Genomic DNA, 25,394 nt, shown 5'->3' with positions numbered 1-25,394 from the left:
CTCAGGACCATGGTTTCCTCATTGGTACAACAGGAATAATAATATCCTTTCTGTCTATTTTGCGGAGCTGGAGTTTTAGGATTCCTGGGTTCCTGGACTGTGGGAGACCTGGTTTGCCTGAGACTTGGCTCCATAGCGTCAGTGCCCAGCACAGCGCGGACAGAGGCAAAGAGCCAGATTCTCCCACAAGCTACAGTTTTAATGTTGTTTAAGTAATTTGCATACATGCATATTCATGCCCATGAAAAGTACCTTTCTTGAGGGCATGGTGGTATCTTATTCATTGTGGGTGTCCCAGTGCATGATTATAATGGGTGTTGAATGAATGTTTGTTGAATGAATGAATGATGAGAGCCGTTTGTACACTGTGAGTGCAAATAAGTATTATTTATCACCCTGTAGTCAAGCAACAATTTTCTGCTCTTTATCTCAATTATTTTTCCTGAATTCCTCAAAAACATATTATTATACATTGCATTTTTAGAATACAAAGAAAATAGGAACTTGCTCACTGAATGAAAAGAGCTAATGTCTCGCAGGCTTACCTGTGAGCTGCTGCGAGGCTGGGCAAGACGGGCCCCTGTGCGGTGTTCCCGCTTTGTTCATTTCTTGTTGGCTGTTTCCTTTGATATATATGCTCGGAGGAGGAATATGAGGGTCCACGATGTCGTAGGAACCAGAGCACATAGGCATCAGCCAGAGGCTCTTAATCGTATGTAATCAATCACAGAAAAGACCTTGGCAAGCAGTAGCCCTAAACGTGACTGGACCCCTGCCAACAGAAAGGATATTGGCAGTCATTCCTCATGCGTCAGTGCAGCAAAGATGATAGCTTGGCAAAAAGCCCCAAGGATGGAGTGGTCCCTGCTGATTCACAAGTAAACTATTTTATTTTATTTGTAATTCTTCTGAGTTTTCTGCTGAAAGATCCAGATGCTATTTTCAAGGGGGATGCTTCTTGGAAGAAGAAGAAGCAAATGATGGGGGGGATCCGGGCCTTTGGCGTGGGGACAAAGTAATGGAATGAAAGAACACCACCTGTGATGTACTAGTGTAAATCTTTTTCTCAAATATTTTTGGCAGGCTTATTCTTTGACCCAAAGGACAACAGGCTTCTGCAAATAATTTATTCTGTTTTTCATACTGAAAACAGTTGATTTAGTAAAAAAGCTGTGCTGAAAAATACTCATATTTATCCACGGGCTGCGTAAATTTAGGAATTAACCTCCCCCATTTGCAATTCCTCAGTCATGTCAGTGACAGCATCCTTGGGTAGGCTCCGTGGAGCTCCTTACCTCCAAAAGAGAAAGAAAAGTCATAGTAGGGGCCAAGCACAGTGGCTCACATCTGTAATTCCAGCGCTTTGGGAGGCCCAGGAGGGCAGATCACCTGAGGTCAGGAGTTTGAGACCAGCCTGGTCAATATGGTGAAACCTCATCTCTACTAAAAATACAAAAAAGTAGCCTGGCGTGGAGGTGGGTGCTTCTAATCCCAGCTACTCGGGAGGCTGAGGCAGGAAAATCGCTTGGACCAGGGAGGTGGAGGCTGCAGTGAGCCAAGATGGCACCACTACATTCCAACCTGGTGCAACACAGCAAGACTCTGCCTTTAAAAAACATCAGAGTGGGGTTTCCCAATATTGTAGAATCTTAGAGTTGGGGAGCATTGAAAATAGTGTGTGGAAAATTGATGTTAATATGGCTTGTTGACCGGGACCCAGGAAAACAGCTGCTTTTCGTCATGAGGAGCCAAGCACTCTTTACTGGAAGCAGAGAGGCCATGTCTTCCGGCAGCTTTGAGACCAGAGTGCAGAGCAGGGGCCTCCAACCACTGGACCTGGGTTCCAGCCTATGGCCGGCTAGGAACTGGCCGCACAGCACAGCAGGAGGAGAAGGTGAATAGCAGATGAGCCAGGGAAGCTTCGTCTGTATTTAAAGCCACTCCCCATCACTCACATCACCACCTGAGCTCCACCTCCTGCCAGGTCAGCGGTAGCATTAGACTCTTATAGGAGCATGAACCCTACTGTGAACTGTGCATGTGAGGGATCTAGAGTGCATGCTCCTTATGAGAATCTACTGCTGATGATCTGTCAGTGTCTCCCGTCACCCCCAAATGGGACCGCCTAGTTGCAGAAAACAAGCTCAGGGCTCCCACTGATTCTACATTATGGTGAGTTGTGTAATTATTTCATTATATATTACAATATAATAATAATAGAAATAAAGCATACAATAAATGTAATCCACTTGAATCATCCTGAAACCATCCCCCCCAACTCTAGTCCATGGAAAAATTGTCTTCCTGGTGCCACAAACATTGGGGACCACGGATGCAGAGAACCCTGCTTTGGGTTGGAGCTTGTAGGATGGACAAGAGATGTAAGTAGGATACAACTTCTCTCTGAACCAAACTAGAACCTTAGCTCTTAACCCTGGCAGGCCTGCTGAGGGAAAGGAAAAGGCCCAAGTAGGTGCCACTTGTCAAAATTCCTTTTGGTGCCCCAGTCACCCTGGCACCCTGACTACCGCCTCTCCAGAGAACACTATGGAAAGAGATATGAGATCTCCCTTCCTCTGACCACATCCACAGAGAAGAGATGGACAGATCTTTAGCCAGCCATTGTCTCAGCAAACCTCAAAGTCTCTCTGACAGGTGAACACCCCTCTGTTTATTGATTATCCTCAGGATTCAGAGAGTGACATACCTCCAGAAAGAATCTTTTTCACTCTTGGACAGCTCTAATGGCTAGAAATTTTTTCCCCTTGCTCAGTCAAAACCTGCTTCCTTATAATAGAGGAAAATAATCTTAGAGGAATCTCACAGGTTCAAAACCTGGCTCTACTAGGTGCCCCATGTGGGATCCTAAGTAAGGCTGAATGTTCACAATCCTTTTGTGTTAACAAGAAGAAATTAGTAATTATATCTACCCAATAGGATTGCTTTGAGAATTAAATGATTCTGATTATGTTCATTACCCAGCTCCATGACTGATGAATGGCTGGCACTCAGGAAACGTCCCCTTAGGACGTCTACCCAGGGAGGACCTGCCAAAAAGCCTGTGTCCTTCCCAATTTAGCACCTTTCAAGCACTAGAGGCAGGCACTGAGAGCAGAGGCTTGATCACACCTGCTTGCTGACCATTAGCGAGTAAGGCCTATGGGCTTCATGAGCAGCGATGGGTTCCCATCCACACTCTGTGCTTCTTGGTGCTGTGCTTTGGGCTAAGTCACTTAACTCAGCTGAGCCCTGGCTTCCTCATTCATAAAAGAAGGCTTATCAGGCCCACCTGCAGGGTCACTGCAGGATTACGTGAGAAAATGTGCTCAGGGTATAGGCAGTGTCTGGCACACAGGAGACAGGCTGATGATTATGCTAATAAGTAAATATACACACAGGGATGATTCCACAAGACCGGTAGATGCAGGTAAAGTTCTGCTGACTTAGGTTTAGAGGAGCAGAGGAGAATTTCAGAGGGCGGAGACATTGAAGTCAGTCATATATGAATGATTGGAAGGAATAGTGTGGGCAGAGAAAGAGAATTGAAAGCTAAGGCTGACTCAACACACATTTTGGCCTAACCACCTGTCGGGACAGTGAGGGGACAGTCTTTAAAGGACCTGAGGTCAGCTGGAGGCACTTGGCTTTACTCTTTAGATAGTGTGGTGCCATTCATGGAACCTAAGCAGGGAAGTGACGCACAGTGGCCATATTATACATAGACACACATGGGTTCAAATCCTGACTTCGCCAACTAGACTGTCAGTGATCTCCAGTGAGCCTGTTTCTCATCTATAAAATGGGGAGAAAAGTGGTGCAGGCCCGTGGCACGGGTTTCTCCACCTGGGCACTGTGGACATCTGAGGCCGATAATTCTTTGTGGTGCAGGACTGCCCTGTGCATTGCAGGATGTTCAGCAGTATCACTGGCCTCCACCATCAGATGCCAGCAGAACTCCCCACCCAGTTCTGACAACCCAAAATGACTCCAGACATTGCCAGATATCCCCTGGGGGACAGTTGTCCCTGGTGGGGAACCACAGCCGTAGAATAATTAGGAGGACTAAGCCAGACCCTGCACGTGAGGCCATTAGCACATTGCATCGACCCCCACAGATTGGGCTTTCAGCACCCCTCGCCCCTTTCACATCCCCCTAGGACTTCTACCCTGGGAGGACCTGCTGGAAAGCCTGCATCCTTCCCACCTTAGCACCCTTCAAGCACTAGAGATGGGGGCTGAGAGCAGAGGCTGGATTACACCTGCTTGCTGACCATTAGTGAGTAGGCTGTGGGCTTCACGAGCAGAGATGGGTTCCCATCCACACTCTGTGCTTCTTGGTGCCCATGCCATGGGGACATGAGGACTTTACCCTCTTTGCTCACCTACCAGCCTCCTTCCTGATCTGGTGTTATCCTTGCCTTTGACCCCAGTCAGCACTTCTCCCTAGGAATGGGTAGACAGAGACAATTGAGGGTGCAGAGAGGCCAGAGCAGAAGGAGGGTGCTCGGAGCTCCCCCTAGAGGTGAGGGTGCAGCACTGAGCACTGCCGGATGTACAAGGGGTGGGTGGGCTGAACCTGGAGAAACAGGATTCATGTAGGTGTGTCAGCCTCACTGAGGGGACCAGTAGAGCACTGTGCCAGGAGTCACAGCCCGGGAGGTAATGGAGTCTGTGATCTCCACTCAAAGGAGGGGAAAGGACCTTGGCGAATTTTTCAGTGGTTTCCAGCTGTGTTTCTCAGACTCCAGGACCCCGCAGAGATGATTCAGCAGTTCCATGGGGGGAAAGTGTTTCTTCAGGCTTTGGAGGTTTAAATTGCCTAAGGAACTGTTCTTCACTTTTCATCTGTTCTGTGTTTAGGATTTGGGGTAAAAAGATTTGGGGAAAAAAACATTGGATTAGATGGTCTCCAAGGCCCAGCTCGACTTTAACAGTTAAAATGACAGGCATCCGGCAGTTCTTTTCCTCTGTCTTCTATTTTTTGGTAAATTGGCAGTTTTTTGTCTTGTTTTGTTGTTTGTTGTTTTTTTGTTTTGTTTTGTTTTGTTTTTGTAAACCGAGTTTCCTGGAATAGAGACACACCTGCACTCCATAGTGAGTGTATCCGATGTCCCACTGCTAAAATCGCTTTTACAGCAGTACATGGAATTACTTTACCTTATAAATACCACCTGGTGTTCTGAGGCAACACATCTCAAGGCCAGCGAGTGAGAACCCAGCATCAGTACCAGCAGACAGGATATTCATCTTAATATTTGCTGATCATCTTGTAAAAGGACGTACGTTTCTCTACAGACACCCAAGCAGATGAGGGCTGAACCTGAGGAACTTGTTTTAGTCATCATGTTCTAAACTCATGTCTGAATGTATTTCCGGCACCGGCTTCCTGGTGTATTGGAGATATTATTATCATCATTGTTTTTGTAATTGGTCCGGTTGCCTCTAGAAGGAGAGAGAATTGCAGAGATTAGAGAGAGAGGAGCTCACGTGGAGGTCCAATGGAAAAGCAGAATTGATGAGCACCTTGAAGCGACCAAGAAGGAAACAGGGAATTAAATGTAAATGATCAGAAAACCTTTACATTTGTTTCTGGCTGATGTTCTAGCTGGGTGCTTGGATTTTCGGTCTCTGGTGGCCCTGCCGAAAGAGCAGGGGATGAGAATGGGGGGCATTGGGAAAGTCTCTTTTCATCTCCCAGCCTCAGTTTCCTGACTTTTGAAATGAGGAACGAGGGGACTGCATCATCATCCAGGGCCTTTGCACCTCCAGCAGCTGGGCTTTCAGGGTAGGAGTGGGACTGTGTTGGGCAGTACTGTTTACTGAAAGGCAAAAAAGATGGGAAGAAGCAATTCTAAATAGTCCAAAATGGCTGGGCGCAGTGACTCGCGTCTGTAATCCCAGCACTTTGGGAGGCTGAGGTGGGTGGATCACCTGTGGTCAGGAGTTCGAGACCAGCCTGGCCAACATGGTGAAACCCCATTTCTACTAAAAATACAAAAAATTAGCCAGGCGTGGTGGCATGTGCCTGTAATCCCAGCTACTCGGGAGGCTGAAGCAGGAGAATCGCTTGAACCCGGGGGACGGAGTTTGCAGTAAGCTGAGATGGTGCCATTGCACTCCAGCCTAGGTGACAAGAGTGAAACTGTCTCAAAAAAAAAAAAAAGTCCAAAACTGAACTCAGCCCCAGCTCATCTCCCGGTGGTGGCCCTGAGCTCTGGGTCTCCTGCCCTCCCCTAAACATGACCAGCAGTCCCGCAGGTTCCCTCCCCAGCACTCATTCCACCCCTGACCTCCCTTTATTGCCCTTCTGCCTCCAAGACAGTGAGCTCAGGGCTGGAGGGACCATGTCTGTCCTGCTCACGCCGACCCCATCCACAGAGGGCACCCGCTCATCACAGGAGTAGAGTCAAAGTTGGCCACCTCCAGTGAGAGCTCTGCGTGTGGACGGTGAAGGCTGCTGTTCATTACCTGTGACAGCCTTAACTAAGATCCACACACTGGGTGTCTTAAACAGAAATCATCCTCTTACAGTGCTTCAGGCCTGAAGTCCCAGGTGACATGGTTGGTAGGCTTTGTTCTTCCTGAGGCTGAGGGAAGGACCTGTTCAGGCCTCTCTCCTTGGGTTGTGGATGGCTGTCTTCTTCACATCGTCTTTCCTCTGCGTGTCTCTCTGTGCCTTAACGTCCCCTTTTTATAAGGACCCAGGTCAAGTTGAATTAGGACCGACTCTAATGACCTTATGTCAATTGCATGACTTCTATAAAGAGCCTATGTCCCAATAAGGCCACATTCTGAGGGACTACAGGCTAGGACTTCAGCATATGAATTTGGGGGACACAGTTTTCCCTGTAGCAGTACCGGTAAGAGGCGAGCCTTGGTAACTCACACTACCTGTCCCCTCACCTCAGTGCCCAGCTCCAGGATGTCCTGGCTCTGTTTTGTGTTCTGGGACATGGTCATGTTAACAGCCACCAGCTCATAAAGATTCTATGAGCTTTGTGTCTCCTAAGGGCCATTTTCAGTTCAGATCGGCTCTCATTGCTCTAATTACGGTCTTTGTTTCTGGCAAAGTGCAAAGGGATTTCACATGTGCAACGGCGGGCAGAAAATACTCGTTCATGGATGTAACTACTTCCCATTAGATTAAAAAAATGTTTGAAGAAAGATTTTTAAAATGGTAGTGTATCAAGTTAATTGGCCTTTCTAGAGAGCCAAGGTTTTGGTTTTGCTCTGCCTATTATATGGTGAAACTGACAAGTCCTCATTCAATTAACAGATAAGAGAGAACGCGCCAGTCAGGAAAAAAAGCTCCCTCTGGGTGGGCACATCTGAGGCAGCACAGGCACACCCCTCAGGGCTGACATCTTCTCCAGGGCCCCCTGTTTGGTGAAGATAAAGGTGCTCCTTCACACCAGGGAGCTGTAGCCCTCCCAGGGATTGGGAACCCTCACCCCTTCAGGCTGGCACCTTCCATCTGCAGCAGACCCATGGAAATTGTGGTTCCACAAGGCCAGAGCCAGCGCCCTAAGTGCCACAGTGTTACCCACACGACCTGTGGGCTTGATCATGTGGTGTGTGACAGTTCAGTGACCACAACCTAGGAGGGTGGCCACTAAGGGCAGTGCAAGCAGATCATGCTTCTACATACTGCCACACGCACAGGAAATCAGCTTCCCCCAGGCGGGGTTTTCAGGATGGTGATAAGGGGAGTTAGTTTCCAACTCAGGCATCCCCGGGTCCTACCAGTTTTTGTTTCGCCAGGCCTGGGCTTCTTCTTGGAACTTTTCTGAAAACAGAACTCAAGGTGCAACCAGTGCAAGTGAGCGCTTTTTCACAGTGTGTACCTGGAAACCCCAAACCCCGGGACCCAGGGTGGCAGTGGGATCCCAGTATGGCATCTGACTCAGGGTCAGTGTTGGCTCAGCACCTGCGGAGGGACTGAGACCTTCTGTGTTGCCGTGCTCTGGGACACTGCTCAATGACAGAGAAATAAACATGGTCAAATTCCCCCTTTGAGCAGCCCACAGCTTCGTGGAGGAGACAGACAGCAATAATTTTACTGGCATGTATTAATGGTATCAACTTCATATGTATTATCGTGGATTCACTGCTCAGACATCTCTGGGATCAGTTTGTTTGTTGCACCACACATGCCAGGGACCCTATTGCTCTTGTAGTTCCAAGGCATGTGACCATGATACAAACCTGAAAACATCTTGGACTGCGGTTCAGCCGGAGAGGATCTGGGAGACATGTTCTTTCATGGGGGTTGGGGCACGGGAAGCTGGGATTGGGATCGCACTGAGGGGGCACAGGAAGCAGGGATCAGGAGCGTGCTGCTGCTCAGAAGCACTCCAAGCCTTGTCCCCAGCATCACAGTCAAGAAAGTTCCTGAGCTTTAAGAGGGGCTTAGAAGCAAGAAATTATACACAGGAATGTTGAGAAACATGGTCAGGAGGCTTCATTTCCTACCAAGTTTGGAAACTGGGGGAGAGCACAGCGTACACATCCTTACCATGGGAAAGGGAGGGCAGGCGAGAAGGCAGGGGACGAGGCTGGTGTCCTCCCATCTGTCAGCCCAGCCACAGCCAGACACTGGCCATCTCAGCCCTGTCCACCCCATGGGACAGTTCAGCCAGGACAGGGACAGTGGTGGCCAAGGCCCTGCAGCAGGTGGAGGCTATGACTGGAGGTGTCCCTGGGTGCCTGGTGGACGGCAAGAGTCAGCCCCCAAGCCTGTGACTGGAGCAGGGACTTGTGTTAAGCTGTTGAGAGTGAATCCTGCTTCTGCCACTTATGGGCTGTGAGTCACCCCTAATCTCCTGTGGTCACAGGAGCAGCACCCACCTGCCAGCTCCTGCACTGGCCCCTGGGCCTGGTTACTGTGGGCACATGGATTCGGGCCACCTGCTCCGCCATAAAAGAGAAGCACCCAGGGGAAGAATAAACTGCTCCTCATAATCATACAATCTTAATTTGCATGGACCGTGCCTTCTGATGCCCTCTCTCTGATTCTGGCTATTGTCCTGTGGTTGCAGAGGCCATATGAAATCCACTCGGCCACGCCCATCGATGAAATCCTCAACATGTTCAAGGTGGAGCGTGTCCACTACTCCTCCACGTGGTGCAAGGGGATGGTGGTCCTGCTGAAGAAGGTAAGGGGGCAGCTGCCAGCCTCCCCAGCCGGGAAATTACAGTGAGTATAGAAACAGCCATATCAGCAAACGAAGGGGTAAGAATACAAGTGGCACATCAGGGGTGGAAATGATCAAGTCAGTTGCTCTCAAATGCCAAGTGCCGTGGAATAAGCATGATTATGGGGGTGTGTGCAGATCAGCAAGCCTTGGAGGACAGCGAAGGCTATGACAGCAAGCCCCCAGGCTCCTGTCACTCTGCTACGAGCTTCTAACAAATGGAAGTATTTAATGCATATGGGCTTTTCAAATCTGCTGCACATGGCCTTTTCACTCAGTGACCTTTAGGAAATTGGGTATCTCAGCCAGGCACGGTAGCTCACACCTGTAATCTCAACACTTTGGGAGGCCGAGGCGGGTAGATCACCTGAGGTCAGGAGTTCGAAGCCAGCCTGACCAACATGGAGAAGCCCCCGTCTCTACTAAAAATACAAAATTAGCCAGGTGTGGTAGTGCATACCTGTGATCCCAGCTACTCAGGAGGCTGAGGCAGGAAAATCGCTTGAACCCAGGAGACGGAGGTTGCAGTGAGCCGAGATCATGCCAGTGCACTGCAGCCTAGGAAACAAGAGCAAAACTCCGTCTCAAAAAAAAAGAAAAGAAAAGAAAAAGATTGGGTATCTCCCTGACTTTCTGCAGGAACTGTTGCTATTAGAATAAAGCAGAGGTTCTCAAAATATGGGCCTAGGACCAGCCAGCATCAGCATCATGTGGGAGCCTGTTGGGAACACACATCTTCAGGCTCCAGCCAGACCTGAACCAGATGGCTGGAGTGGGCCCCAGTGTCTGTGTCCCCATGCGCTCTCCAGGTGGTTCTGATATGCACTCCCGTCCAGCATGGGCAGGCAATCTTGGTGCCCTGCCTTCAAGGCTCCCTTCACATCCTCCACGATGCATGGAGCTGGGTCCTGCATGAGGTTGGCACCCAATTGTGTTTAAAGGTCCTGTGTTCTCGGCCATATGATGGCTCTTCTCCCTTACTCCTCCCAAGCCCTGTGACCAGGGAAGTGTCATTATCCCAGTACCAGAGATGAGAAGCCAAGGCATAGGAAAGCAAATCATTCAATCAATGCCACAGAGCTATTAAAAGACAGAGTGGGATTTGAATCCAAACCCTCCTAACTCCAGGTCCCAGCTTTTAATCACTACATGGCTATAATGACTTGTTGAATTACGAATTAGTTAAATTACTTTAAAGGAAATCCACCACCTGGTTCTTGAGAGCTTGCTTGGAGGTTCTAGCAGGGGAACACAGCTACTCATATACCCTTGACCGAAGACGGGTCCTCCTCTACTGGGGATTGGTCATCCTCTTTGACCAGGAGCACAGCTTTCAGAGAGATACACGTGGAGCCGTGAGGGAGAAGGGGGTGCCTGGCTAGCCAGCCAGATCAGCCAGATCAACCTCGGTGATCAATGACAGGTGTCACAGCTAGATCACCCTCACATCCCATCACCTGGTTCTTATAAGTCAGTGGTGCTTAACCCTGACTGCTCATGAGAACCATCTGGAAGCCTTACATACCACCAATGCCTGCACCTCCCAGCCCACCCAAGTGACTCAGACTCTGGCCCTCAGGTCTGGGCATCAGCATGTTTTCAGAACAGCTGCCCTGAACAGTGAACTTCCAGAGGACATTGGAGTAGAACCTGTTTAAGTTGACACTCACTGTTTTGGGACAGCCCCTAAAGAATGTCAGCCATGACCAGCAGATGCAACCCGTTAGCTATCCCTCGTGGAGTGTGACTCCAGCCACTCAATGGGCATAGCTGGGAGATTTCTGCAGTGACAGGTTGTGTGTGAACTGGCAGGGGCTCTGGCTTCCAGCTCTACCTCTGGACACTGGTGTGCCCCCCCTTTCTAAGTACGTGCCAGGTCCTTATCATTCCCATTTAGTCTCATCCTACCCAGAGCTGGAAATGGAGAAGCCTCATTATTTCCCCTGCTTTCGGGGGGAGGCAATGAGCCCAGGGCATGCAGCAGCTCGCCCAAGGTCACAGCCGTTAAATGACAGTCCCAGGGTCAGGCCTCTGTCTTTTCGTTCTTGGCCCCTGTGCTTTTTCAATAGATAAGCTACGGGGTTTCGGAAAGTTGGGGCCCCACTGGGACACCAGGTCATAGTCTCCAGCTGTTCTTATGCCACATCATTCCTCATTAGCTAAAACTCAATTCGAAGAGGAGCCAAAAAATGTCCCCTTGGCTACCAAATAAGACCACTTCATTAGGTCACAGAGGTCACCTCATAGCTGTCCAAGGATACATTTTATTACAATAAATTATATTACAAGTTTGCTACCTCCCATTACCAAGTTGGAAATCCTAAGACGAGGCAGCTAATTCTATTTGTAATTGGATGCTTCTGCAGACATAGAGAGGCAGCCTGCTACAGGTTCCAGTCCCAGAAAGGAACATGGGGGCTGAATGTCTGGTCCCTGCCCCAGCAGTCCCTCGCTGATGACCTTGCAAAAGCAGCCTCGCCTCTCAGCTTCTCCCTGGCTATAAAGATATGAGTGCAGATGGCGTTTCCCACAGCAGCGACCCAGACGGCACGACATCAGTTGGGCATGGAGAGCAGAGGCACATTCATTGTCCCGAGACTCCTCCTTCAGAGTCCCCGCTAACCTTGAGGGATGCCCATTTCACAGAAGCACATTTGCCCTCTGACTACAGCTCCTGACCAAGGATCCTGAGTGCCGCCTCTCCAGCCTTCGTGACATACAGAGTGTGCCCTACTTGGCTGACATGAACTGGGACGCAGTGTTCGAGAAGGCGCTGATGCCCGGCTTTGTGCCCAATGTGAGTGGAAGTCCCCCCTGATGTCATGCCACCCCTCTGCAGGGTCCCTGCCTTGGTGCAAAGCAAGGCTTTGGCAGCTGGCCAGTGAGCCCTCTGCTGGCCACGGCCACGTGAGCACCAAGGGCTTCTGTCCTGTAGGAATGTGGGGTGAATTTGGGCCCCACATTTCCTGATTTCCAAGGTCCCAGCTGTGCAGCTTCCCTCCTTATGGTGGGTCCTTTGGGATGGAGACTCCTGTCTGTCACCAAATGCCACCCCCATGTGCTAAGGTATAGGCGTTGGGGCAGCAGGCCGATCTATTTTTCTGCCTCCATGGAGCTGACTGCCAAGTAGAGAAAGACAGGCAATGACCTACCCCCACAGGGCGATCAGCACTTGTTTCACAAGCTCAGAGGAGGGAGAGGTGGGGTGGGAGGGGCAGAGGCAGGGGCCACTTTTAGGAGAGTCGGCAGAGACCTAGAGATGAAATGAGGGAAGCAGGACTGCCGGGATGAGCACTGAACCCTCCAGGCAAAGGGATCGCCAAGATCACTCTCTTGAAGGCAGCAGAGAGCCTGGATTTCAAAGAACAATTGTATAGCATTTAATGGAATAAACCAGAGGGAAAATAATAGGAAATGGGGCTGGGAGGGAACACGTGCCACACCAAAAAAGCTTCCAGAGGCCACAGTAAAGGTTTTAGGTTTTGTCCACCAGAACCTGGAGTGTTTAAGGCAGGGAAGTGAAAGCACTGGATTTACATTTTAAAGGAAGGTTCTGGCATGAGCTGGAGGCTCCTGGGTCCTCCAGGAGAGACGCTGAAAGTCTGGACCTGCCTGGAAGCCTCCTGTGGCACTTCCTGCAGAGCAGCGGCGTTTCTCCTGGAGGGAATTGCAGAGAGCGCCTGAGGAATGGTGACATTTGGGACGGAAGTCCTGGGTGACATTCCAGCTCAGCCGCCTCTGACCTCTGTGACCTAGGAGAGCACACCCCACCCGCTCACCTGCCATGGCTCTGCCGGGTAGCAGTGTGTGAGCAGAAAAGACACCACAAGATTGGTCTTAGTCATCACCTGTTCCAGCCCTGTATTATCTGAATGGAGGTGGAGACTCCAGTGAAGAAGGCAAGAGAGCTTTTGGGGCCACCAGGCTGGTTCCTGGGGAGCCTCAGATGTCCCCGGCTGGTGTTCATGTCAGATTATTTTAAAGACTTCTGGCACTCCTTTCGGTGCAAAAATAATGTTTCCCCTCATCACCTTCTCCAAGAGTGCCAGGCTTCCAGGCCCTCTACACAGTGTTGGCAGCGCACATGCACGTTTCTGAACACAGACCCTCCCCTCGGCCTCCCCAGGGCTCACTAGTGAATCCAACCAAAGCCAAGCCTGGCTGACGCTAGTCTCTTCCTGTCCTCTCCCCGTGAGCAGCGCTGCATCCCCGCCTGCGTAGCCAGCACACCCTGTCCAGGGCCGGCCCTGCTCTCCCCTGAGCCCACCTCTCTCCCTGCCTCCCTCCCAGGTAGCACTCCAGACAGGCTGCGTAATGGCAGGCTGCACAGGGCTGCGTCCCTGTCTTCTAGGCTATTCCGGCTGCCTAGACCTCCTCTACCCGTCCAGGCCTGCCTGACCTCAGGGACTCTGCCCGGCTGGAAGGTTTCCTTGACTTCAGGGTGGACTTGGTGCTGCCTCTGAGTTCAGAAGGCTCCCTGGCTCTTCAGACAACCCTCGGACTCCTGTGGAAACAGATAGGCCATGGGGACAAAGTGTCCAGGGCAGGCTTAGCAGAGAGCAGCTGTTTAGGTAGGGCTCTCTGCTGTTCTCCCAATGTAATTGTTTTAGGGTTTCACTTGGCCAGCTGGGAGCTCTGTGTGAGCTGTGTGTTTCTATGTGTGTCTGTATGGAAGTGTGTCTGTGTGTGTCTGTGAATCTGTGTGTGTCTGTGTGTGCATGCCAGTGCATTTGTGTGTACCTGTGTTTGTATGTCTGTGTGTGCATGTCTGTGTGTGTGTGTCTGTGCATCTGTGTGTGTGTGCCTGTTTTTGTGTGTGTGTGCCTGTGTATCTGTGTGTCTGTGTGTACTATGTATGTCTGTGTGTGTACCTGCATGTGTGCCTGTGTGTGAGCCTGTTTTTGTGTCTGTGTGTGTATCTGTGTGTGTCTCTGTGTGTACCTATGTATGTCTGTGTGTGTGTACCTACGTGTGTGCCTGTGCATCTGTGTGTGTGTGCCTGTTTTTCTGTCTGTGTGGCTGTGTATCTGTGTGTGTGTATCTGTGTGTACCTGTCTATGTGTGTGTGTGCCTGTGTGTGTGCCTGTGTATCTGTGTGTGTGTGCCTGTATTTTTGTGTCTGTGTGCCTGTGTATCTGTGTGTGTGCGCCTGTATTTTTGTGTCTGTGTGCCCGTGTATCTATGTGTACCTGTGTGTGTGTGTATTTGTGTGTCCCTATGTATGTCTGTGTGTGTATCTGTGTGTACCTATGTATGTCTGTGTGTGTGTGTACCTGCATGTGTGCCTGTGTATCTGTGTGTGTGCCTGTGTTTTTGTGTCTGTGTGCCTGTGTATCTGTGTGTCTGTGTGTACCTATGTATGTGTCTGTGTGTACCTGCATGTGTGCCTGTGTGTCTATGGGTGGACAGGTGTGTCTTGGGGTCAGCAGGGTCAGCTGTGTGGCAATGTCTCAATGCTGGGGACAGGCAGTCTCCATCCCATTTCCCACCCTGTTCCACTGGCCAGTGAGAAAGTCAGCTTTGGGTGAAAGCACAGACCTCACTGTCGCCATTCCATGTCCACCAAGCACCTGCACCCACCAGCACTGTACTGCACAGGAGCTGAACCCCTGGGAAGAAAGCAACCCCAGGGCCAGCTGCCAGGGAGCTGCAGACAACAATGGTGAGCCTCCACTGTGGATAGACCTTTAGGGAGGGATCATTCTTCAGGATAGGGGCTGCCCTGTGCCTTGCAGGGTGTTTACCGGCACCCCAGGACTCTACCCATAAGATGCCAGTAGTTTCTTTCCCCTCTGTTGTGACCACCAAAAAATGTGTCCAGACATTGCCAAGCATCCCCTTTGGATAAAGGTGTCCCCAGTTAACAACCACAGGGCTAGGGTTTTGTGGAACCATAAGCCAATAAACCTACAAAGACATAGAAAATAAACCACGGAGCTGAACTTTCGGAAGGAGACCTGCAGGTTCTGCCGAGCCGGGAGTAGAGGTTTGGGTCCCCTTTGCCATCTCTGTGACCTTAGATGGCTGCACCCCAATTCTTCACAGGTCAGATGAGAAACCAGGACCCTCACAGAGCTGGGGAGTAGTGCCCAGAGGCTTTCAAAGCCTTAGCTCTGCGCGTTCCCCTAGCCCGCTTCCTTCCGAACACACATTTTGGACAGTCCAGAGAAATGTACCCACCTTCTGCACGGGCTCTGATCTGCCAAACTCAGGGTGAGGGTGATGAAGGAATCTCGATGCAGTCCTGCACTTCAGGCACAAATTGCCTAATTAACGCTTTCCCCATGGTGTCTGAGCCTTCCCCAAAGCTGTGTGCTAGGATGCCCCGGGGGGCACCTGGGGCCAGCCTGTGGCTTCGGCATATTTTGTGCATGAGCCTGTTGACAGGTGCCTGCCTTTGAAGCCCGCTGGCCTGCTGCTTCTCCCCAGCCCCTCTGCTGCACACACCCACACACTGATGCACACTCACAAACACACATGCATACTCATTCCCGCACACATGCATATGCACACTTGCCCCCACACTTGATGTATATGTCTCACACATACACTCACCCCACACAAACACATGCATTCATATATACACTCACACACAGCTTCACACACATGCACACTCCCATACAAACACGAGCCCCCACCACACACTCACCTACAGGGCCCCACATAGCCTCCCTCTGGCTGTGCTGTCTTCTAGCTGGAACCTGAGCATGGGCCACTTCCTCTTCTGGGGACCCCTTCCTCTGCTTGTCCACAAGGCAGCCTCCTACCCCTCCTTCCAGACAGCGTAAAGCAAGGACTGGCCCAGTTGCAAATCTCAGCAAGAGCCTTCTGTATTAGGCCACTCTTGCATTGTTATAAAGGAATAACTGAGGCTGAGTAATTTCTAAAGAAGAGAGGCTTAATTGGCTTACAGTCCTGCAGACTGTACAGGAGGCATAGCATCTGCTTGGCTCCTGGGGAGGGGGAAGTCTCTGGGAGCTTCCAATCAGGGCAGAAGGTGAAGCAGGAACAGATGTGTCACGTGGCAGGAGCAGGAGCACCGTGGGTGTGGGGGTGCCACACACTCTTACACTACCAGATCTCTCACGAGAGCTCACTCACTATTGTGAGGACAGCACCAAGCCATGAAAGATCCGCCCCCATGAACCAGACATCTCCCACCAGGCCAAACTGGGAATTACATCTCAACATGAAATTTGCAGGGGACATGCACATTGTGTCACCTTCTGAATGAAAGACAAGCCCAAGCTTGGCCTCCTCTGGGTCATTCCCAGCCAGAGCCACCACCTCCCTGCACAAAGCAGGCCTCAGTCTCTCCTGAAACCCTCTGCACGGGTGCCTAGGGATACATCAGTGGTCAGAACACTGTCACAGTGCACCTGCCATCCCGCTGGGAGCTTCAGAGAGGGGGGACCCAGGAGTGTTGGCTGGCCTCTGCCTGAGCCAGACTGCAGAACAATGGGTGACAATAGAAGGCACTAGAAGGCCTAAGTGTTTGCTTGTTATGTGAATGAAGGAATGATGATGGCCAGTAGGACTGAGCACGCTCTGTGCACCTGGCATAGTTCTAATAACTGTGTACTTATGTCAGCTTCATACCAGTCCTGGGCAGTGGATCCTGTGAATGGCATTCTCAGCAAGGTTAGGTAACATGCCCAAGATTTCCCAGCAAGAAACTGACAGAGCTTGAAATCAGATGGTCTAGATCCAGAGCCTGAATTTGTATGAATGAATGAATGAGCGGCGGGTAAAACAGGGCAGAGCCTGCATTTTATGAATGAATTAATTAATTAATGGCGGATAAAAGACCTCTGGAGTGACCTGGGCCTGAGATTCAACTTGCCCCTTAGGGGAGGGCAACTTCTGGAGGACAGATGTGTGAACTCAGGGAAGAGTATTGTAGTTGAGTTCCAGAAGTTGGTGATGATGGGCACAGCCCAGTGCCAGGCAGGGGAAGGGAGAGGCCATCGGCACCGGGAACCCAAAGAGGGCCCACAGCAGAAAGGACAATGCCCAGCCTCTAGGACCAAGAAAGCCAGGGGCAAAGGACATAGGACTCCACTCCATCAGCCCACAAGTAACACAGTGACATTCCTGAGCTAGAGCTCCGGAATGAAAATGGCTACCAGGATTCTGGGGTCTAAGGCTCAGAAGTCAGGGAGACCAAAATTCCTCCTGACCAAGGCGAGAGGAGCCCCTGGCCAGGAGCAGGGCCAGGCCTGAAGGTCAGCTGACTCCAGCTGCAGGGGGAGCAGGGAACCAGGGCAGGAAGTTGGGCAGATTTTCAGCTGAAATCGTACTTTTAAGTTATTTAGAATGATTTTTGTAAAAAAGATAGTAATGACAGGACAATGTGCATAGAATAAAATAGTAAGTGAAAAAAATCGTATTTGAAAACTGAACTGGACCTTATATTTAAAGAACAGGCATAGAAAGGGCCCTAAGGAAATACCTGGATGTTAACAGGAATGGAGTTGCCCTAGGGGGACCATGTGTGCCAATAAATGATGTGTACAGTGAGAACATGTTGCTTTTCATCATCAAAAACAGAAACAAAGGTAACCCCTGTATCCCACAGCGGTAATGAATCATTACTTGTTGAACGAATGAATGAAAATTCAGTGATGGGTGGAACGCAGACAGACCATGTTTTCTTTTCTACTCCCCTGTAGAAAGGGAGGTTGAACTGTGATCCCACATTTGAACTTGAAGAAATGATTCTAGAATCCAAGCCACTTCACAAAAAGAAGAAGCGGCTGGCAAAGAACAGATCCAGGGACGGCACGAAGGACAGCTGCCCACTGGTGAGCACTGCGTGGGAGCCGTTCAAGGAGAGAAATCCTGGGCTCACAGGGAAATGACTGAGCCGGGATGCTTTTTAGCCAAAAGGGCACATTTCACTTCTCCCTTCCAATTACCTTATTCTGCGGTAAATAAAATGCCACCATCAAACAAGTATAGGGAAAGAGTGGAGTCAGGCAGTCACACTCCGGGCATTCCTCCAGCGCTGTTCCTACAGCAGGAAGCTCGCATAGCTCTAGGGCATGGGGAGGGACTCCGCTGCACCCTGGAGAAAGAGTTTGTATTGCGGAGGTCCCCAGGGCTGCACGATGACTTCTGTAGGTCCTGGACACTCTGTATTCATTTCCTGGGGCTACCACAAGCTGGGTGGCTTAAAAAACCCGTTCTCTCACACTTCTAGAGGCCAGAAGTGCAGAATGAAGGTCTCTGCACTGTCAGGGTCTCTCCAAAGGCTGTAAGGGAGGGGCTGCCCTTGGCTCCCTGGGCCTCGCTGGCGGCCAGGCCCCTTGACCTTCGTTGGCTCACAGCTGCATGGATCCAGTGTCTCCCTCCTTTGCCACATGGCATCATTCTCTGTGTCTTCACATGGACTTTACATAAGGGCCTCAGTCATTGGGCTTAGGGCCTGCCTAATTCACTGTGGCTTCATCACAACTGGATTACATCTGCAAAGGTTCTATTTACAAATAAGGTGATATTTATAAGTGCTGGTCACTCAAGGTACCTTTCAGAGGACACAGTTCAACACATAACACCCCCCTCTGCTATAAAAGTCTAGTAAAAGTTTTACCCCTGGCATGATGGTTGTGAATTTCTGGTTTCCATGCCTGTTACGTGGGCCTTAAGTGGTCAGGAAAACAAGCTCATTAATTTCAACCCATATTCCATTCTCCCATGGCTTTTTAGTTCAATTTAATGGCTTAAAATGGAGAACAGGATCTTTGTCCACCAGGCTCCCCTTGGACACAGCCATCCAGCAGTCAGGGCCTGCCCCAGACACTTAGCTTGTCTTGTCCCGGTCCCAAGCATCTGAGGTTTCCATCTAGAACAATCTGCTGTCCTCCGATGCTCCATTCCCGTGTCTCCCTGGACCATGCTTCGTCATTTAGTCACCTCTCTGTGCTCTTTGACAGAACGGACACCTGCAGCAGTGTTTGGAGACTGTCCGGAAGGAATTCATCATATTCAACAGAGAGAAGTAAGTTCTTTACGCTATACCCTTGGGCAAGGCCCATCCTAAGTGACCCAAGGTCCCCCTGGCAGAATCGCAGCCTCTGCCCCCAAAACCAGCCTTGACAACGAAAGGGAAGGTATCACTAGGGTGAGAGACAGGGCCCTGGCGGGGATGAAACTCCTGGATTTTGAATTGGACAGGGCTGTGTTCTAATCCTGCCTCTGCTGTGTGGCCTGAGCCAGTCTCTGGGAGATCTCATGAGACTGGGGAGGCCACAGCAGCCCCGAGCAGGCACACAGGAACACAGGTGGAGAGGTGGGCTCCCTGTGATGAGGAGTAAAGGCCCTGGGGTAAAGTTTCCTGGAGCCAAGTCCTGGGTCTGCCACAACAGAATGACCTTACCCTGCCTGAGCCTCCTCATCAGTGTCAGCACAGTGGAGAGGCTTCCTTAACACGCAGGGCTGTGAGAGTTAAATGAGGCTGTTGTCTCACAGCACCTGGTGCGGAAGAGGTTCGTTATTAATATTTACTTGGGTAAGGTGGGTGGGGGATGCTAGAACCTCAGCAGCCCTCGATGGGAAAAGAGACACAGGGAGTCTGGGAGGGTGTAGGTGGGGTGTGCCCTGGCCACGGGACTGTCCTCTGAGGGCCTGGTCAGCAAAGCAGGAGACACCTCAGGCTCGGTTCCAGTCAATGATAATATCGAAGGGATCTGTGGCTGTGGCTGACTTGTCAGAGCTGGGGCTTCAGCAGGGGCAGCCAGTGAGCCCCAACTGACCCACTCTGAGCCAGGCTTTGGGTTGGTAGGGGCAAATCAGAGATGCTTTCTGCCCTCCAGGAGAGGCAAATACTCATCAACTCAAAAATTCATTGATTGCTGGCCCTTATGTAACGCACGTATTCAGCTGTTTTGGCTTTCAGCAGATGATAGCAGCACAGGAGACACGTGCTAAGGCCAAGGGCAGCCCAGGGCAGTGCATGTCACAGCAGACACCTGGCTCAGCCTGGGTGGTTGGGGAAGTTCTCTAGGTTGCTGTGTGGGGCCGCGTCCTAAGGGACATGTAGGGGAAGACGAGGCATTCCTGGAGTGGGAACAGCGCACAGAGAAGGAAGATGGCGTGGCCGACGCAGGTTAGGAGACTTGGATTACCAGAGCGTAGAAAGTGGGGAGAGGTGAGGGATGGACAGGGATGGGTGTTTGGGTTCCAGCCGTGAGCCAGTGAGCAGGACAGGGCCCCAGTCCCAGTCGACGCTGGGGAGGCAAAGGAGGCAGCAGCCTGTCACTGATCCTGGGGGGGCTATAGCTCTGAGGGCCAGTGGGCGCCCAGAGCAGCACAGACACACACACCAGGCTTGGGCAGCAAGCCTCGCCTGCTAGGGGACCTCGTGCTGGGGTCTCCCAGCTCCGGCCAACAGCACAGGAATGGCCTCTGCAACCACAGCCCATCAGACTTGGGGAAGGCGGGGGCTGACGTCATGAGTGGTTTCAGAGTTTATCCCAATGTCCCTGCAGTCCTGCCTGCTCTGAGGCTCATGCCTCTCCCCCAGCCTTAGAAACCCTGACCCAGGAACTTCTGCTCGAAGAGCATCAGGGATCTTAGGCTCAGGCAGCCTTCATTCTTTGTGTATGGGCCATGAGAGCAGCTGCTGGCAAACGTGAGCCTGTGAAAAGCTAAGCTGTGCGGAACCCAAGCAGACAGCAGTCGAATTTCACCTTTTGCTGTGTGCCAGAACGTGCTTCCATTTGGATTCTTCCTCTTAAAAGGAAATGAGAATGAGACATCCTTCCCTGTGTCATTTAGGAGTTGCATCTGGCTGCTTTTAGCAGAAACTCCACTATATAGGAGCTTCATCCGAGTAGATGTTTTCTTTCTCACATGGAAATGTGAATTGATGAGGGAAATGTAGTCAGCCTGTGGATTTGTCATCAGGAATTGGAAGTGAGGCTGGCATAGTTTACAGGAGCCGGCAATATAAAGAGAGAGGGCAGAAGTCATGTGTTTCTGACAGTGGGGAGCCAGGGAGAGCATGGCCATTGGGGAAGCTGTTGGCTGGGGTCTGAGCTTCTGTTCCTGCTTCTTCATCCTGTCTCTGCTCACCTAAGTGCTTCCCCCATGGCCCTCATGGTTGATAGCCTCCCTGTCACAGCAGGCGTTCAGCCTTACTGTCACATGAAGGTGTCCAGGTGAGAGAGCTTGCCTCTCCCCCAAGACGCCGTGTGAGCATCAGCCAACCCCATGCCCACCTCATCTCGTGGGAAGAGCCATGCTCCATCTACTCACAGCTCTCCCTGCTGCAGTTTCTCAGCAGTAAAAAATGCCTATGAGAAATTGATTCACGATGCATGATTGCCCCAAACCAATTATTTTTCCTTTAAACCAAGAAAAAAGTGAGACCTGTTTAGTCTCCACTTCTTTCTCAGACCCCATGTTAGAGGCATCTGCTGGGCTGGTACTTGAGTAACTGGAAAATTAAATCCAGCACATTCTTCCCCACTTATCAGTGTGGTGAGTCAGGGGCTGGTCAGGGAGAGCCAACAACCAAGCTGAGCTTGTCACCATGCTCCGCCTGGACCACGTCCTGGTCCCCAGCAGTTCTGCCCTTTTTCAATCTCCACAGACCTGGCCATCAGCCTAACACGGACTGTTCCTTCAGAATGTGCAGGGGGCTGCAGGCTCCCTGCATGGTGGGGGCTGCAAATGTAAATCACACATCACTCAGCAGGTCCATAGTCCTGGGAGAGGGGGGCAATAAGAATCACCTGGGGGCCTGATAGCATCTAGAGACGCTGCACCTGGCCATCAACCTGACACCGACTGCTCCTGTAGGATGTGCAGGGCCGTGCAGACTCCCTGCATGATGGGGGCTGCAAAGATAAACCCCAGAGGAGGGCCACAGTCCCTGAGGGGCAATCGGAATCACCTGAGGGCCTGTTAGCATCTAGAGATGACGTACTTGCTGCAGGTTGCAGGATGTCCCTCAAAGATACGTCGAAGTCCTGAGTCCCACTGCTTCAGAATGTGACCTTATTTGGAAATAGGGTGGTTGCAGATGTAATGAGTTATAATGAGGTCAGACTGGAGTAGGGCGGGCAGCTAATCCAACATGACTGGTGTCTGTCCTTCCAAGAGAAGAGGTGCAGGCACGGGGAGGAGGTCGTGGGAGGATTACGGTGATGTAACTACCAGCCCAGGAGCGCCCAGCGTTGGCAGCCATCCAGAGCTGGGGGGAAGGACTGGAGCGTATTCTCCCTCAGAACCCTCAGACGGAGCCAGCCCTGCCCACACCTTGATTTCAGACTCTATCCTCTAGAACTATGGGGAATATATTTCTGTTGTTCAAAGCAAGCCAGTTGGTGGTACTTAGTGATGGCCACCCTGAGAAACAAATACAGCCAATACAGCTCCCTAATCTATTCCTTCCCAACAAGAAACTGAGGGAGTAAGCGTGGGGATCTGCATTTCAACATATCCTGCAAGCCACTCTGATGCTGGACAGTTTGGAATCTTCTGTAGGACACAAAGGTATCTAAGTGCTGCATCCTCTAGTGAGTTCTGAGTTGAGCCTCAGGGACCGTTTCTAAAGCTGCAAACCCTTCCAGCTCTGGATCCCTTACCCTTAGTTTTCATCTGCAATCCTACAATGAATTTGTCTTGAAGATGCATTCATGCTAAACATGGTTTTAGTAAAAGCCTACTGGCTGCAGGATTCTTCCGGGGGCCTTAACTTCCCTGAAGAGCTGGCTTCCTCTTGCATGGGCCAAGTATGCTTCCTCAGCTAGAGAAAGCTCCTGGGCAGAGAGATGGTTCCAGCAACTCCCATTGTGCTAAAGAAGCCATCGTCTGCATGAAGCTACAAGTAGGAGCTGAGAGGACATGGGCAGGACGCCAACTGTGTCAGGCCTGCAGGACAAATGCATTCCGTCATTTGACAGCTCAGTCATAAGCCTAGACTTGGCCTCACACAGAAGTGAGTCTTCAGGACCTGTGTCCTCAGGATGCCCATCACCTCCAGTGGGACGATTACCAAACAGTATGGCATGTGCAGTGAAGCAGACACACACCGGCCACCATGGGGACAGGAGGAGGTGCCCTGGGGCTAACCTCTCTGGACCTTTGTTTCTAAACAGAGAGCAAAATTAAAATTAGCACTGCCTAATTTTCTGGAAATGCAGCTTATTCTTGGCTAATGGTCTCAGCTGGAAAAAGGCCACTGAGCCAGGTAGAGCGTCTGCTTCCAGGGCTGGTCAGGGCTGAGACTTCCAGTGGGTTGCGAAATGCACTGGGAGTTCGTCCTCCTATTTTTGGTCAAAGATCTGAGCAGGGCTGATTTTTCCAAGAGGGCTTTTCAATAGCATTTGACAAAGTTTTGCAGAATAAGAAGCTCCTGGTGAGAAAGGAATTTCAGGGGCATTTTCTATCCTTGCTGTCTCTTGAAGAAACAAAAACAGATTTCAAATCATATAAAAGCTACCTCTGGAGCCCTTGATATTTTTAAAATATCACATTTTAAAAATCTAATATTGCGTCTCATTATTGCACCTGCTAATACTATTAATACTACTAATAACCATCGTTTGTATGTGACTTTATGGTTTTAGATCATGTTCATTTAAGCTAGGGTTTCTCAACCTTGGCACTGACTATTGACATCATTTCTGGTTGTGAGGGCCACCCTGTGCATTGCAGGACATTTATAGAATCTCTGCCCTCTACCCACTAGATACCAGTAACACCTTCATAGGGTAACAACCAAAAATGTCTCCAGATATTGCCAAATGTTCCTTGGCAGGCAAAATCACCCCCAACTGAGAGCCAGTGCTTTAGGCCTTACTGATCACATTTCCCTAAAAGCAATATCATTAGTATTCTCAAGGTCTTGCAACATGAAGGACTTGAACTCTAATCTCCCATCTGGTAGGTCCCGGGCTCTTTCTCCTAGCTGTGCTTCATTGAATGTTTGGCAGATGTTTATCCAGCATCTCCCTGGGGTCAGGTACAGGGGATTACTGCTGGGAGCAAGGCCCCTGCTCTCATGGAGCTCACACCCTGGTGGCATGAGCTTTCAGATGTACAGGAAGGAGTGTTTTGCAAAGTGGGTGGCCTTGAGGGTTCTCTCCAATGCATCCAGTGGGCAGTGGCAGGCATGGCAGAGATGGTCATGAGAGCTCCCTTTTACTGGGTCTTCACTCTATGCAATTTAGTCTGTGCATCCATCCTCTGAGCTAGTGTTTTCCCCCACCATTTTACAGGTTAGGAAGTACAGGCCAGAGTGGTTTGAAGACACACAGCCAAGAAGCGGCAGGGCCGGGATTCTATTAAAACAATCTGGCTCCAGAGTCCCAGGCTGAATCAAAATAGTCCCTGGCCATGTATGTTAAATATTGGGCAAGGAATTGCCACTCTCGCTATAGACACCATCTGTTGACGTGCCCAGACATTTCCGGTGCAAGATTATACAAATTAACATGACGACAATGCATCCTCCTTACCCCTCCTCAGACCACAAAACAGCAGCAAACCCCAGCCCCGGTTGGCTTCAGATGGAGGGTGCCTGGACTAAGGCCACAGCAGGGTAAACATTCAAAAGATATTTAAAGGCCAGGTGTGGTGGTTCACACCTGTAATCCCAGCACTTTGGGAGGCCCAGGTCGATGGATCTTCTGAGGTCAGGAGTTTGAGACCAGCCTGGCCAACATGGTGAAACCCCATCTCTAGTAAAAATACAAACATTAGCCAGGTGTGGTGATGCGTACCTGTAATCCCAGCTACTCAGGAGGCTGAGTCAGGAGAATCGCTTGAATCCAGGCAGCAGAGGTTGCAGTGAGCCAATATCATGCCACTGCACTGCAGCCTGGGAGACAGAGCAAGACTCCCAACCCAAAAAAAAAAAAAAAGAAAAATTAATATTGGCCTCCCTGGAGGACTCTGGCCTTGGAGGACCCTAGCAATATGATAGGGACGCTTTAACACAGCCTGGAGCCCTTGTGAGCCAGTGCCAGTGAGGCATGAGGGATGCAATTCATCACAGACTTCAGAATCCCATGGGCCTGAGTCAAGTCCTGGTCTTGCCGCTCATGGTGCTGTGACCCCAGTGAAGCCCCAGCCTCTCTGAGCCTCGGAGTTCTCATCTGTACTATCAAGGGGCTGAACAGGTATCAATGACTCCGATTTTACCCTGGTCAGTGCCATCTGCAAAGTGCTTTGATATTTCTCTTATCTCTT

General features: G+C 50.6%; 1 protein-coding gene across 1 annotated transcript in view; it reads left to right on the top strand.

The window, feature by feature from the left end:
- Window positions 1-25,394, top strand: part of STK32B (serine/threonine kinase 32B) — a 439,121-nt gene that overhangs the window by 390,582 nt on the left and 23,145 nt on the right. Inside the window, exons 8-11 of the mRNA XM_032254176.1 lie at window positions 9,039-9,155; window positions 11,866-11,991; window positions 17,867-17,998; window positions 19,130-19,194. Of these exons, the coding sequence (XP_032110067.1) occupies window positions 9,039-9,155; window positions 11,866-11,991; window positions 17,867-17,998; window positions 19,130-19,194 (440 nt within the window). The remainder of the gene's footprint in view (window positions 1-9,038; window positions 9,156-11,865; window positions 11,992-17,866; window positions 17,999-19,129; window positions 19,195-25,394) is intronic.

This window comes from Sapajus apella, unplaced genomic scaffold, assembly GCF_009761245.1.
Source record: "Sapajus apella isolate SASKATOON/1434 unplaced genomic scaffold, GSC_monkey_1.0 scaffold85, whole genome shotgun sequence".
NCBI lineage: Eukaryota > Metazoa > Chordata > Mammalia > Primates > Cebidae > Sapajus > Sapajus apella.
The sequence above is the reverse complement of the archived record's forward strand: the minus strand, read 5'-3'. Positions and strand labels throughout refer to the sequence as shown.